Raw genomic sequence first — 15,073 nt, forward strand, 5'->3', positions numbered from 1 at the left:
GGATTATCAAATCCAGGATTCCTAGAGTTAAAATGTTCTCTGGTTGTGTACATCTTGAATAACTTCATTTTCTTGAAGAAGTTGTGTACAGAGCCTTCCAGACTGCTCCACGCTGGACTGATGGATTTCTAGGCCTCTTTCGTAGTTACTATCATCTTGGATCCCTTCACCTCCCTCTTAGGTTGGATCTCTTCCTTTCTGGATTTCATGATTTCTTCTTTCTTTATTAACCCTTGTTTTGGTAAAGCACACCTTTTTGAAACTTCCAGATAGGTTATTCTTTTTTAAAGAATTTTGTTGTTAGGCTGGGGCTGTAGCTCAGTGGCAGAGCACTTGCCTAGCATGTGTGAGGCACTGGGTTCGATGCTCAGCACCACATAAAAATAAAATAAAGATGTTGTGTCCACCGAAAACTAAAAAATAAATATTAAAAAAAAATAAAGGCATACTTTTCGGCTATAACTACAAAAAAAATTGTGTTGTTGTTGTTGTTGTAGATGGACAGAATACTTTTTATTTATTTACTTTTTATGTGGTGCTACTGAAGATTGAACCTACTGCCTCACACATGCTAGGCAAGCACTCTGCCACTGAGCTACAGCCCCAGCTCCCAGATAGTTTTTTTTCTAAGTTCATATTTTATTAGTTTTGCAGGATGTGATAATTAATTTTATGTACTAACTCAGCTAAGCTAGAGTAATCAATCAATTGAACACTACTCTAAGTGTTGCTGTGCAAGTAGATGTGGCTATAGTCTATTATCACTTGACTTTAAGGACAGGAGAATGCCCTTGGTAATGTGAGTGGTCCTCATTAATCAGGTCAGCATTAGAATAGATAATTGTGGTATGTTTTTACAAGAGTGCTATATTTGAATGTGTTCCCCAGAATTCATATTTTGAAACCCAACTCACAGTGCAACAGAATTAAGAAGTGGAACTTTTAGAAGGTAATTAGGCCATGAGGGCTTTGCCCTCACAAATGGGATTAGTGCTTTATAAAAGGGCTGGAGGGAATTAGCTAGACACCTTTATGCCATGTGAAGACAGTGTTCATCCCTTCTGGAGGATGTAACAACAAGGCACCAACTTGGAAAAAGAAACCAGGCCCGCACTAGACACTGAACATGTTGGTGCCTTGATCCTGGACTCTCAGCCTCCAGAATGGTGAGCAATAGGTTTCAATTCTTTATATATTATTTACCCAGTTATTTTGTAACAGCAGCAGGAATAGAATAAGATAAAATGCCACACAGCCCTGAAAAAGAATGTTTCTACTGCACACAAAAATGAATGAATTTCACATAGTGTTGAACAACACAACAAAAAACAGATAAAGAGTAGATACTATATGATACCAATTATATGAACCTCAAGAACTGGCAAAACGAATACATGCTAGCAGCCATAAAGATAGTTATGTAGGGCCGGGTGGAGTGGTATATGCCTATAGTCCCAGCACTTGGGAGGCTGAGGCCAGAGGATCACTTGAGTCTGAGAGTTTATGACCAGCCTGGGCAACTTAGTGAGATCCTATCCTTAAAAAAAAAAAAAAAAAAAAAAAAAAAAAAAATTACCTTTGAGATGTTATCGACAGAGAAGACACATGAACAGACCTAAAGTTATCCAGAAATATTCTATCTCCTGTTCTAGTGCTAGTTAAATGGGTGTGCACATTAGTAAAAATTCATTGAACTATATAATTAATAGTTGTGCATTTTCATGTCTGGGAATAACATCTCAATTACTAAAAAAGGTACAAAGTGTTCTGAGACTGGAGATAATCACAGGCTGTCCAAGAGTGACTTGGGTTGGGTGGGGAAGGGTCAGGGATCATAGACAAATTCATGGCATTGAACTGATATTAGAGTCATGGCCCTATTAATGTTGATCTATAGCCTTCATGTTGTGACTCTATTAATACCCATCTACATCATCTTCTAGGAATCAGAGGGTTCAAGGTTTAAGGTCCTGGCTTAGATAAATGAGTAGGCTTACAGATGGGAGAGAAGATAGGATTCCTGATAGGAAAACCTATGTAGAGAGGAAGAATAGCCTGCTGGATGTATGGATGCTAGGGAGAGAGAGGCAGAGGATGCTTATTCACTTTAAAAATTCTCTGTTGATATTGACTGTGGTCTGAAATGTGTCCCCCCAAATTCATGTGTTGGAAACTTAATCCTCAATGCAACACTATTGAGAGTTCAGGCCTTTTGGGAAGAGTTTAGGCCCATTCTCATAAATGGATCAATGCACCTCCAAAAGGACTCGAGGTGGTTGGCACTCTCTTGACCTTCTGCTTTCTGCCATGGGAGGATGCAGCAAAAAAGCCCTTAATAGATATGGGTGTCTTGACCTTGGACTTTTAGCTTCTAGAACTGTGAGAAATAAATTTCTTGTCTTTACAATTTCCTAGTCTCTAGGAAAAAATAATGTGGGCTGGGGTATATAACCTAGTGGGATTGCACAAAATGGACTAAGACCACATCCCAACCCAGGATAGATTCCCAGTGCTAACTCTGAGGGCTAACCATTCCTTCCATTGAGTAACCATGGCTCCAGGCTACACTTACTGAAGTTTTATGTTATGTTTGCTGACATGCCTCAGCTTGCCTTGAAGTATTTTATACTGAGCGTCTTACTCACCAGGAATGTCTTTCTGTAGCCTTGGTCATTTTGCTTTCTAATGATTTTTCTCCTAGTGTCTTAGGGCCTTGTTTCTGGGGACACTAACCAGTTGGTATGACTCTACATTCATTATTTAAAACATTCACTGCCCCTTTCTGCTTAGTCAGTGCATTCCTACATGAGAAATATACGCTCACCTTTTTGACTTTGGACTTGCCAATGCTTTGCCTAGTCTTAAGAAGTGTGAGCAGAAAACTACTTTAAGCTGCATGTTAGTGGAGCTCTATGACCTTCCTTTGCTTGGTTCCCCCACTGCTCTTCTTCTGCCACAAACATGCAATGTCCCAGATGGGGTTGCTCTGGACCCAAGATGAAGATGACACTTGGAGCAGAGTTGTACTGGTCCCCACATGTGAGAAATAAAACTGTGTTGGTGAAAAGCCATTATGATTTTTGGATTGTGTGTTACCACAGCATAACACAGTGAAAATTAACACACTTGGATGTCTGGGAATGTCTCTTGGTGTGAGCAGAATATGCTACTGAGTCTTTTCTTTGGACTGGGAATTTTATCTTTCTATTTCCATCGGTCATGAGCTTCAGTTTACTTATGATTTCAGAACATCTGAAATGAGGAGGATCTGGGTTATTTCTTTTTAATTAATAGAATAAACAAATGTTGTGCTGGGTGCAGTGGCGCACTCCTGTGATCCTAGTGGCTTGGGAGGCTGGGGCAGGAGGATCAAGAGTTCAAAATCAGCTTCAGCAAATTTGTGAGGCACTAAGCAAGCCTGTCTCTAAATAAAATATAAAGAAGGGTTGGGGATGTGACTCAGTGATTAAGTACCCTTGGCCTCAATCCCCAGTACCAAAAAAAAAAAAAAAAAAAAAAAAAAAGAAAAAGAAAAAAGAATGTCGGCTGGGGTATATAACCTAGTGGGATAGCACTTGCCTTGTATGTGAAAGGCCTTGAGTTCAATCCCAGCACCACAAGGGGGAGAAAAAAAAGTAAAGACTATAAATCACCGGAATCAATAGCCACAATTGAGAACAAAATATTTTATTTCTTTCAATAAAACTATAGTTTACAGTAGTATTTACTAAATAAATTATATAATTTCTCTTTTACAAGCAATAAACTAAATCACAAATATTTCAAAGACAATGTATATACACAACATAAGGCCTTTTATAAATAGCTTGGCTTTTCTCATTTCACTAGTAAACAGTGAAAAAATATTTATAGAAGCTAGTTTTCTATAAAGTATAGGCAGACCTATTACACTGATCTTTAAATCGAACGAATTTAAACTTTCAAAGACATAGGCTATGATTATAATTTTGCAAAAAAGAGAAGAATTTATATTTTATCATTTCACATGGATAAATTTTTAAAAAATATATAAGCAGATTATATATGTTGCTTATGGATAATAACTGGGTGCATGCAAAATGGAAATAATGCAAGAGTCCGTAGGAAAATAGCACTTTCAAGTCCAAAAAAGTGACTGGCAATGGTAGAGAAAGCAGCTTAAACATTGTTCATGCAGTTCTTCACAGTTGGCAAGCAACAGCAAATGACAGAATAGTGTGGTATTTCTCACATCCCATCAGCTGATCAGCCTTGGACCAAGGCTCCCCTGACATCTTGCAAACATCTCAGTCCAGTTGATTTTAACTCCATGTGTAATGGGGCTCAGCCAAGTTCCTTTGGAGAATTCTGGAGTGAAGAAACTTCTCTCCAACAACTGTATTCGGGTCTCATCCACGTGCTTGGGTGGTTACCATTGTCACTTACTGGCGGTGGGGGAGTATGGAGAGAAAGAAAGCAGATATGAGACTCAGTTTTGACATCAATTTATACTTGGAAATACAAGCTCACAATTTCTCCCAATAACTTGTGCTTGGAAAATGTGCAGGTAGAAATGGAGTGCTTTAGGCTTGGGATTCTTCTGCAATGCTCAGCAGAGCATATGCTTCTCTGGTGGACCACACCATGTTAATTACTTCAGGGTTTATCAAAATCAAGTTCCAATCACATCACAGCACAAAGCTAGGGACTTGGAAGATAGCAATACTAAGACAGGGTCCCACACTCCCAATGCACAGGGCTTAGGCGAAGTGCTGTGGTAGATTAGATGAGAAGCCAAACAGAACAACCCGACTCAAAACAGTCTTGAACTCAAGAATGCTAAGCTCATTTCCAGACAATATCCCTGAAGCTGGGCCGTGAACAAACATGTAACCTAAAATAGTCAACCATTTAAAACCAGCACCAGCCAGCTCAACCAGTAGCAGTTGTACCATGATTCCCTGATGAATTGGTACTATTTTCAGCCTGTAAGGACATTTCTTGTCAAATGTATTCACTTCCTGGCTTGCAGCCATGTGACATGATGTAAGTGACCTATACTTTGAGCCTTATTTGTTTCATCTGTAAAATAGGAGTAACTATCTCTGTAGGGTAGATGGGAAAGATAAAATTTTCTTTTTTTCTATTTTAGAGATGGGATCTTCAAGTGATCTTCTTGTCTCAGCTTCCCAAGGAGCTGGGAACTATAGGTGTGTATCAATATACTCAACAAGGTAAATTTTCTGTGGGGAAAATAAAGTATATATACACATAATACACACAACACACATACAAACACACTCACATAAATATAACAAAATTTAGGGCTAGGGTGAAGTTCAGTGATCAAGTGTATAATTGGCATGCAGGAGGCACTGGGTTCAACCCCCATCAACAGCACCACCAAGGAACTACTTCCTCCCTGAAATTAGCACATTGTTAGGTATATGCTCGCCCCTTCTCCTCCACATGAACTGTGGTGAAGACCCTGGAACTGGAATCCCAAAGGTTGTACAGCCTAGTACCCTTAACTAGTGACTGAAAACACTTCAATAAAAAGTTTAAAATGACTGAAAATTATTAGGAAAGAAATTATGTCGAATAAAATAATTCTTTTTAGCAATCAATATTTCATCATGTAATTTGAGCCTACTGTGAGTTGTAATTTTTATTAACTTACCATTTTGTTTTATGGTTGGCTTGCTCCCTCCTTGGAATCAAAATGGCTTGTTTAAATGCATAACACCCATCAAAGGTGAGAAAGGTCTTTCCCAAGGTCTCATTCCTTGGCTCACTCACCTCCATGTGTTAACTCTTCTCTTGACACTCCCTGTTATGGACTGGATACAAGGTGTCCCTGAAAGCTCATGTGTGAGACACGCAGGAATGTTCAGAAGCAATATGAATAGATTATAAGAGCTATAACCTAATCAATGTATTAGTCCATTTGATGGGTTAATAATTTGAATGAGCTAATGAATGGTAAGTATAGGCAAGTAGGGTGTGGCTAAAGGAAATGGGTCACTGGGGGTATGTCTTTGGGGTTGATATGTTGTCCCTGGCAAGTGAGGCTTTCCCAGTGCTTCCTGGTTGTCCTGATCACCTTTCCTCTGCTGTGCCCTTCTGCCTTGATGCTCTGCCCCAGTGGCCCAGAGCCATGGAGTAGGCCAGCTATGGACTAGACTTCTGAAACTGTGAGCCAAAATAAACTTTTCCTCCTTTAAATTGTTTTCCTTGGGAATATTGGTTACAGCAATGTGAAGCTGACTAAAACACCTGCCCTGGCCAACTCTACCTACTGTTCTGAAAATATAGATCTTATAATCTAGAATGTGGTGTAAGGAAATCTTAGGGCAGAGTTGAAATGGAAGGCAGGACTTCTCACCAGTCAGATTGGCCAAGATGAAGGGCACTGAACAGGCTCACCAAGTGCCCATGAGCCTCCATATTTTCACCCTTATGGGTGATTATTCTGTTTTATTTTGTTTTTGTGCTAGGGAGTGAACCAAGAGCAAGCTAGGTAAGCATTCTATCATTAAGCCATGCTGCTTAGTTCCTGTTATTTCTGTGATACTGGGGGCAGATCCAGCGTCCCTTACATTGTAGGCAAGTGTTCTGCCACTGAGCTGCAACCCCAGACCCCGAGAGTTTTTTTTTTTTTTTAAATATTTTGTTTTAGTTGTTAATGGACCTTTATTTTATTTATTTATATGTGGTGCTGACAATTGAATCCCATGCCTCACACATGCTAGGCAAGCGCTCTACCACTGAGCCACAACCCCAGACCCTGGTGTTGCTTTTTAACTAGAACTACTTTAGGTCACCTGCAGCCCATGAAAGCAGGATTTTTCCCTTTGACCAGGTGTCCTCATTATATGTTTTCAAGTTGGAATTCTTTGCCAAGATGTCGCCAAGAAAAGCATCAATTTTCCTTCCAGCTATTGTAAGCACTAGACCCCGTATTTTGTTTTTTTAGACCAAGTCCATTTCCACCAGCAATTCCTGAGTTCTGTTTTTTCTCAGTCCTACTCTGTATCCTCTTTATTTTCTATTGTTCATATTCTTTAGGCCAAAGTGCCTCTGTCACTATGAGAGCCCATCAACTCATCGTGTCCCACTCTACCTCATTTTAGTCTAAACACACAACATGAGCATAGATCTGTGTCCAAGCTTCACAAGGCCTTAGTCTAACATTATCTCCTTCTCTCTGGGGTCCCCTTTATCTTTGGGTTCACCTCATTGCTTTCTAAGAGATCCCTGAATTTCAAACACAAAAGTTACCACTATTGTTCTAGGAAGTTTAAACTCATTTTTAAAAATAAGGACCTATACTTACATTTTATTATATTCTTATCTATCCCTGTATGGGGTGATACTTCACATGGCAAGTCACTTGGTGAAAAAGCAAACTAGGGATTTCTCCTTGTATTGGATACCAATAGCAGCAGGAATCTAAAACTTGCCATTGTCTCAGGAGGTCCAATGAATGCCTTGGCTACTGCTGTAGAAATCAGGTAACCGCAGTACAAACAGAAACAAATCACTCCGTTATAGGACTTTATAGCTGGAAGGAAACTAGAAGCGGCCAAATATCCTACCTTTGCATCTCAATAAATATTTAGATTCAGAAGTGAAGCGTCTCTTTTCCAAGGACCAAGGACTAAGGAATTCACTTAAGAAGCCCTCGGGCAGAAGGCAGGACTTTTGCTATCTCTGAAGGATCTGTACAATTAAACACAGCTATTTTGTGTCTGACTTGCTAGAATGGGGGTGAAGGGGGGTGTGGAGTACCAGGACTTGGGTCAAACTCCAGGGCTCCTTAACCAACAGCAGGCAGATGACTAGTACAACGACGAGAACTGAGAGAGAAGTTGACATTTGTCTCTCTTGTCTTGAGGGATGGATTTCAGATTATGGCCTCTCATTTCAAAATTGTTAGTGCAGGAGCAATATTTTAACACAGTTCCCTGCCTGATTAATTTGTTTTCCAAAGACCGGAGGGAGAGAAGCCCGAGGGCATCAAAGATTTATGAGGGTTGACAATTCTATGGGGGACTTCCTAGCACGAGAGACTCCTGCTGATTGCGAATCGGAGCAGCTCTCTGATCATCTCATGTGTCACAAGCTCTGAATGGCACAGAATCCCCTCTGACCCCTGCTTCTGCTGCAACATGTGGGGCATGAACACGGTGCTAGTTTCATTGGGAAAGGAGCACCACCTCAGGACGAGGCCACTGGTACCTCTCTCTGCTGCAGGAAAGGAGGCACCAGGTACTCAAGGCCACAGCACCTCCAAGAGTGGGAATTAGGAGCCTTTTCCTTGCTAGCACTTTTTGTTACAAAAGCACACAGAAACCATGACGGGTTAACCTATGTCCCCCTAAAATTCCTGTGTTGACATCCTAATGGCCAATACCTCAGAATGAGACTGTATTTGGAGATAGGGTCTTACAGAGGTAGTCAGCACTAGCAGATGCATTCATTGTACCTACTGAGACAATGGCAAGTTTTAGATTCCTGATGCTATTGGAATCCGGAATAAGGTCACGGGTTAGGATCTAATTTATTATGACTGGTGTCTTTTTACGGATGGACATTTGGATACAGACATATATAGAGGGCACATGGTGTGACTAGACACAGGGAAAAGCCATCTACAATCGAGAGAGAGAGAGAGAGAGAGAGAGAGAGAGAGAGAGAGAGAGAGAGAGGGAGGGAGAGACACAGACCGACCTGGGACAAATTCTGCCCTTATATCCCTCAGAGGGAACCAGCCCTGCTGACACTTGACCTAGAACTGTCAGCCTCCAGAACTGTGAGAAAATAAATTTCTGTTGTTTAAGCCACTTAGTCTGTGGCATGCTGTTAACAGCAGCCCTTGCAAACTAACACAGTTGCCAACACTGAGATTTACAAAGTTGTTTTCTAAGGCTGAGGTAGGAGGATCGAAAGTTCAAAGCCAGCCTCAGCAACTTAGTGAGACCCTGTCTCAAAATAAAAAAAATAAAAAGGGGCTGGGGATGTGGCTCAGTTGGTCAGGTGCCCTTGGGTTCAATCCATGGTACCACCCCCCCCCCAGCAAAAAAAATTTTTTTTATTAAAAAATCCATATTTGCATTTCATTATGTTTAATTCTATCTCCTCTTGGAAATTACTTCAAAGACCACAATACCTGGGAGTTCAGCGACTGTAAGTGAGAATTTGTAAAAGATTAAAAGTGAAGAAATGACTTTTTCCACTGTATATTTGTTGATGTTTTGGTTAAGTTGCTGCCTAAGCAGAAGCAGAGTTTTCTGTGTTGAATCTTCAAACTGCCAAGGGGCCCTTTCAAAGAGACTCGAGTGAAATCAGCCTTGATGGAAGAGAAGGGCATGCTTGGATCTGAGGAAGATTAGTACCTTCATTCTTACACTGCACTGTGATTGTAGCCTCCAGTCTGACTTGAAAGGTAGTAGATGCTGGGCCTGTCAGAGTGAGCTGCCTTTGACATCTGAAGAACATGCCCCCCACCGAACTTGCACACACAGCACTGAAAGGCTACAATAAAGTACATGAAGTGGAAACAGTCCACGGAGCAGCACACTCGCTCTTAATTAGTTTTCAATTCAAGGCCCTTAACCTCGCCTTATCCCCCTTGCTCAGAGCTGCCTTTCTATCAGTAGGTGGCGGCAGAGGCTCTGCTGACAGAAGGAACTCACTTGCAAGCCCAGTGATTAACCTGTGTTTAGGACCCACATAGGGTTCATCTGAGTTTTGCTTCTAGATCAGAGGAAACATGCATCTGATTGCAACAGTCTCAGGAAGGTGAGCCTAGGGGAGTGACACAGCTCTTCTCTCTACATCAGCAGAGAAGGGATACAGATGCTCAGAGCTGAAGGATCCTGAGAACAAGCTCAGTGGGTCTCAGCTCTGGGGCGTAGAGAACATCTGAAAACACCCATGCGTTGGCCCACCCCTAGGGATTTTATTCCTAATCCACATGCCCAACAAACAACTGGGTCTGTTAATACAAGTCACATTTTGACAACATTTTGTGAGGAATCCAAAATGATTTGGAAACATCTTCCCAATTTCACAGCAACGTAGCCACGGCCGATGGGACGTGAATGAGCAAATGGGGCCACTAGTGCAGGAGCAGCTTGCTGGTCCCTTAGTCAGGTTGTGCAGTGGGCTGAAAATTAACCCTCCCCCAATTCTTGTCTTCCTTGGACCTCAGAACATGGCCTTATTTGGAAATAGGGTCTTTGCAGATATGTCATTCAGATGAGGTCCCACTGGATAAAGGTGGGCCCTCATCCAATGACACATGTCCTTATAAGAAGGACAGAGGCACGGAAACACAGGGAAGAAGCTGTGTGAACATGGGAGCAGAGATGGCAGCAGTATTGGTCAAAGAATGCCGAGGAACATGTGGAACCATCGGAAGCTGGAAAATATAGTAGGGATCCTCCCCTGGAGTCTTCAGGGGGAGCGTGGCACTGACCATACCTTGACTTTGGAGTCCTGGCCTCTAGCACATGAGATGGGATATATCGGTTTGTTCAGCCTCTCAGTTTGAGGTGGTTTGATACAGGAGTCCTGGGAGGGTAACCCAGGCAGAGACAAACCAAAGAGAAGCCAGGCCCTCGATTCCTCACTCCTGAGCCCTCCTCACACCACCCACCAGGCTTGGCAGGCCTTGGCTTTTACCAAGTGAACAGTCCTTAAACATCTTCCCATCCCACCTCAGAGTCCAGCAGAGGAAATGGTGTGAACCAGAACCGTCCTGTTTACTAGGTCCTGGGTGTGACTTCAACGGATTCTTCCTAAAATTCTCATTTGTTTTAAATCTGATTCCTTTTAAGTCTGCTACTTGTTCCCTGCAGGCCCAGGGCATTATGGACCACAAGTTCACTCCACTGGAGATGGCTTTTCCTCAGATACTCTTCTCCCAAGAGCTGGAGAAGCTTCTATGACAAGGAAGAAAACGGAAGTGGAAATGAGAAGGGAAAGCAACAGGGAGAGTGCAGAGGACTGGGGAAGTGTTGAGAGAGGCCAGTTTTAGGAGGCAAATAAAGAAAAATGTCAGGGCAACCCAGGGTGTCCAAGGAGACTCAGGTGAACCAAGAGCAAAGAACTAGCTTTGAATAAGGGGAAAACCCAGAGGCCACCATTCACTGTGCAGCTAGGACATAACAGAAAAACCCAGCCACAGCAGCCCTGCATACTGTCATTCAATTGCTAACCACGGGCCTAATTGAACAGAAAAGCCAGTGGGCCTTTATAACTCCAACTCCAGTACTCTAAGCTAATCCTTAGACAGCAGTTTAATGTTGTTAAAAAAAAAAAATTCCTATAATGCTCCCCTAATCCGGACTGACAGGTTGCCTCATTAAAACTGAAGCCTGTGTCACTCTTATTTCAACTAGGAGCAACCAGGAGGTGCTGTAGGGCTCAAGCAGTGACACCCATTTTTTTTTTTTTCCAGCTCTTTACATGCCTTAGAGACGTTATTTGGCCAATAACTTAAGGAGTCAAGCATTTCTGGAAATAAACAAAGGGCCCTATTTTACCTTTTCTGAAATCTCTCGGGTTTCTCAACAATGTGGTCCTGTGGGGAAAATGAATGACATCTAGTTCCATGCCTTCCAAGCTGAGGGGCTGTTGGCTTTTTCTCTTTCCTATTCTGCTCTCACTAAAATCTACCTAAACCCTGAGCTGCATCTTTGGTTGGTGGGGACTCCAGCTTTCTTCCGAGAAGCAATAGAATTGCCACTGTTTCAAATCAACACCCCTGGCAGCAGCCAACACTGGCTCAGACTAGGAATGATTAAAGAGACCCCCTATTTCACGTGTAAGCCATTAACCACAACGCCCAGGGATTCAAATCCAGAAAGGCGGTTTCTCTTGCCAAAAAGTTCCACTGATTTTCTGAGACCCCTGTGACCTAAATTTAAAGCGTTTTTCTTCTCTTCTCAGGCTTTTCCCATACATAACGGTATGATAAGCTGTTAATTCAATCATTTTCACTTCTCTGCCACCCTTCCTCCCATGATCAAAGAGTATTATTAACCACACTAAAAACACATTAAATAATCAAGCTGTCCAAGAGCTGCCCATCAGAGCACTAATCTCCAGTACTGGTGTGGCTAAAAACTAGCTTAACTGTTTCTCTTCCTTCACCCACAGCTATTTTTGCACTTCAAACAGCCATTTTGTAGATGCACTTATGCAGATGAAAGTACATGTTATTGAGAGGATGCTAATGTGGAAAGTGTCAAAGGAACAGGGCGCAACTTAGGCACCGAGTAAAAGAAGCAAGAAAGGCACTGTTGTGTGGCAACCATCTTTCACACTTCTACATTATTAAAAATGCAGTCCTATTATCTCCTCCTCCACCCATTCCTGGTGGGTCAGGAAAGGACACTGTCTCCCACTCCATTTCCAGCAGGAATGGCATTTGCTGGTTGTTCCTTTTCCCATTCACACCAAATTGCATTCTACATCAGGCAAAGAAGTCCCTTTAGGAAGTGAAATAACAGCTACGGTGACAGCATCCATCCATGCTTCAGAAGATCCGGGACTATTCAAAAGTGGAATCTCACTCTATTATGAAGATTGCATGATTGCCCATTTTAAATCAATACAGCCTGCTCATCTCTGTTGTATTCTTTTAAATACCCTAATCTGTGCCATCAACTCAGCATTCATGGGAAAACACATCATTGGTCACTGGACAAAGTCATCTTTAAGACACCTCCTTCGATTTGAATATTTGCAAATGAATCTGAAAGCCGGAAACTCTACAGTGTGAAGGTGAATGACCTTTTGAAAGCAGAGCAGGTTGCTAGGTAGACAGAAACTGAAGTAAATGCATTAGTAAGGATGGTGGAACAATTCGTGGCCTTCGAAGGTCACCTATCCTTTTAAATTTCCTGTCAAATCACAGGAAAAAGCAGGCTAGCTGCCCTAACTCACATGCACGTGATGTGTGGGTGGATCCTTAAAAGGAAATTTCACATGTTATCTGATGTGCACAAATCATTTCAGTTTAAATCTGCATATTTTAAGGGGATATAAATAGTATTATTCATTAGTGTGTAAATAAAAGCAGTAGGGATTAGGTTACAACTGCTAATAGAAAAATGCCATGAGCAGTTGTATCTTCAGGGGGAGAAATATTCCAAGAGAGATCTGACTACATTTGGTGACAACACTGAACAGCATGTCACTTGAGAAGCCTCCAACTGCCCTTCAAGTAAAGATGGCTAAAATCCAGAGCTTTCAAATTAGGTCAGGAAGAAAGGAGAGAGAAATGCATAGGCAAGAATGGTTTTCCTCTTTTTTGCTTTTCTTTTACAGCAATTTTCCATAATGTAGAAGCAAATGAAAACACTGAAGGGAGGGTAATGGCTTAGGCCCTTCAGATCTGGAAGAGGATGCAAAATAAAACAATAAAAATTTCCAGCATGAACATACATCCTGGCAGTATAAGTTAAAGGTGCAGAATGTTCTAGATGCTCTGCCCTAAAGTTTAAGTTTAAATACTGTGAAGGTTTCTGGCAGAGGAGGTGATGAAACAGCAGAATTTGGAGAAACAACTGTGGCTTCTTTGGAAAACTTTATTTCTGCAACTTTTTGTAAGTCAGAGCTGGCTGGGGTCTCAGAGATGATTTAAAAATCCATTTTATAGATGAGAAAACTGATGCCCAAGAGGGTGACTAATTCAAGATCAATAATTAATGAGAAGCAGAGACAGGCATAGGCTCCAGGGACCTATTTCTCTATCGTTAAAGTCTCACTTGGTTTTGTAGAAGCTAAAAAAAAAAAAAAAAAAAAAAAACTGTGTGGGGGTCATGGGGTCAAACTCGTTTCCTAAGAACACAGATATTATTTGCCTTTTCATTCTTGTGTGTGTTTAATAGAGTTTCCAGAAGCAAAATGATGCGTCATATTTCAAAGATTGATGTAGAAATAGATAGGAGAATCCAATTTCTTTTATTAACCTAGACACTAGGATTTACAAAAATGTAAAATGTTGCTACTCTTTTCATGAAATTTACTTTTACATCAGAAAATATAGTTCCATTTACAAAAATGTTATTTAAATTAACAAAATATTTTAAGTGAGCTAATAAGTATTTTAAAATTTTCTGTTTTAATTTTGAAGATATAACCTACATACACAAAAGCTCTTTGGGATTCTCAATAATTGTTAAGAATGTATTGGGGTCTTGAGGTCAAAGCAGTTCTCAGAACTGCTTTACATTAAATAATAACCAGATAGGAAATATTAAAAATGGATTTTTTTTTTTGGTACTAGGGATTGAACTCAGGGGCACTCAACAACTCAGCTACATTCCCAGCCCTATTTTGTGTTTTATTTATAGACAGGGTCTCACTGAGTTGCTTAGCAAGCCTTGCTGTTGCTGAAGCTGGCTTTAAACTCGAGATCTAGCTTGCCTCAGGCTCCAGAGCTGCTAGGATTATAGGCGTGCACTGCCGTGCCCAGCCTAAAAATGGAATGTTTTTTGAAGGTGCTGAGGATTGAATCTAGGACCTCACAAATAAATGCTAGGCAAGTGTTCTACCACTTAGCTATACCCCCAGCCCTAAAAATAAAATTTTATTAAAAATTTTCTTAATAACCGCCCCCCCCCTTTTGGATCCATCTCTTACCTTCATAAGGAAGGAGCACAAGTCCAATGAGATGGAAGTTTGACTTGCATTAGTTGTCAATAACAATGAAATGGTCCCACATGGGGTTCAAGTTTAGGCCAGAGAGACCATGGGCTAGATTTGAATTTTGACTATAATTTACCAGTTTTGAGAACTGCTCAAATTAATCTTCAGTTTCCTTATACATATGAATGAAGGCAAATATAACAACTATCTTTGTGGATGAGCTAATACAAGACAAGGACTGATATTGTGCATGGTGCATGGTATGTACCATTCATATTATTATTATTCCAACAATAAATCCTATTATTATTCCTGTGCCCTTCCAACAATGCAAAAGTGTTTCCCTTTCACATTCCATATTGAAATTTAAAAAGTCAATTTTTATTAATCCAAATTTATCTATCTTTATTCCTCTATATTTTTCTTGTCA

The 15,073-nt window shown here is 41.0% G+C and overlaps 1 protein-coding gene across 4 annotated transcripts in view; it reads right to left on the reverse strand.

Annotated features, from left to right (window-relative positions):
• Positions 1 to 3,671: 3,671 nt before the first annotated feature.
• The window catches only part of Pip5k1b (phosphatidylinositol-4-phosphate 5-kinase type 1 beta), a 276,928-nt gene continuing 265,526 nt past the window's right edge, over positions 3,672 to 15,073 (reverse strand). For all 4 annotated transcript variants that reach the window (XM_078047564.1, XM_078047562.1, XM_078047561.1 and 1 more), the window contains one exon: positions 3,672 to 4,424. In XM_078047564.1, the coding sequence (XP_077903690.1) occupies positions 4,422 to 4,424 (3 nt within the window). In that variant the 3' untranslated portion in view covers positions 3,672 to 4,421. The remainder of the gene's footprint in view (positions 4,425 to 15,073) is intronic.

Source organism: Ictidomys tridecemlineatus, chromosome 4, assembly GCF_052094955.1.
Source record: "Ictidomys tridecemlineatus isolate mIctTri1 chromosome 4, mIctTri1.hap1, whole genome shotgun sequence".
NCBI lineage: Eukaryota > Metazoa > Chordata > Mammalia > Rodentia > Sciuridae > Ictidomys > Ictidomys tridecemlineatus.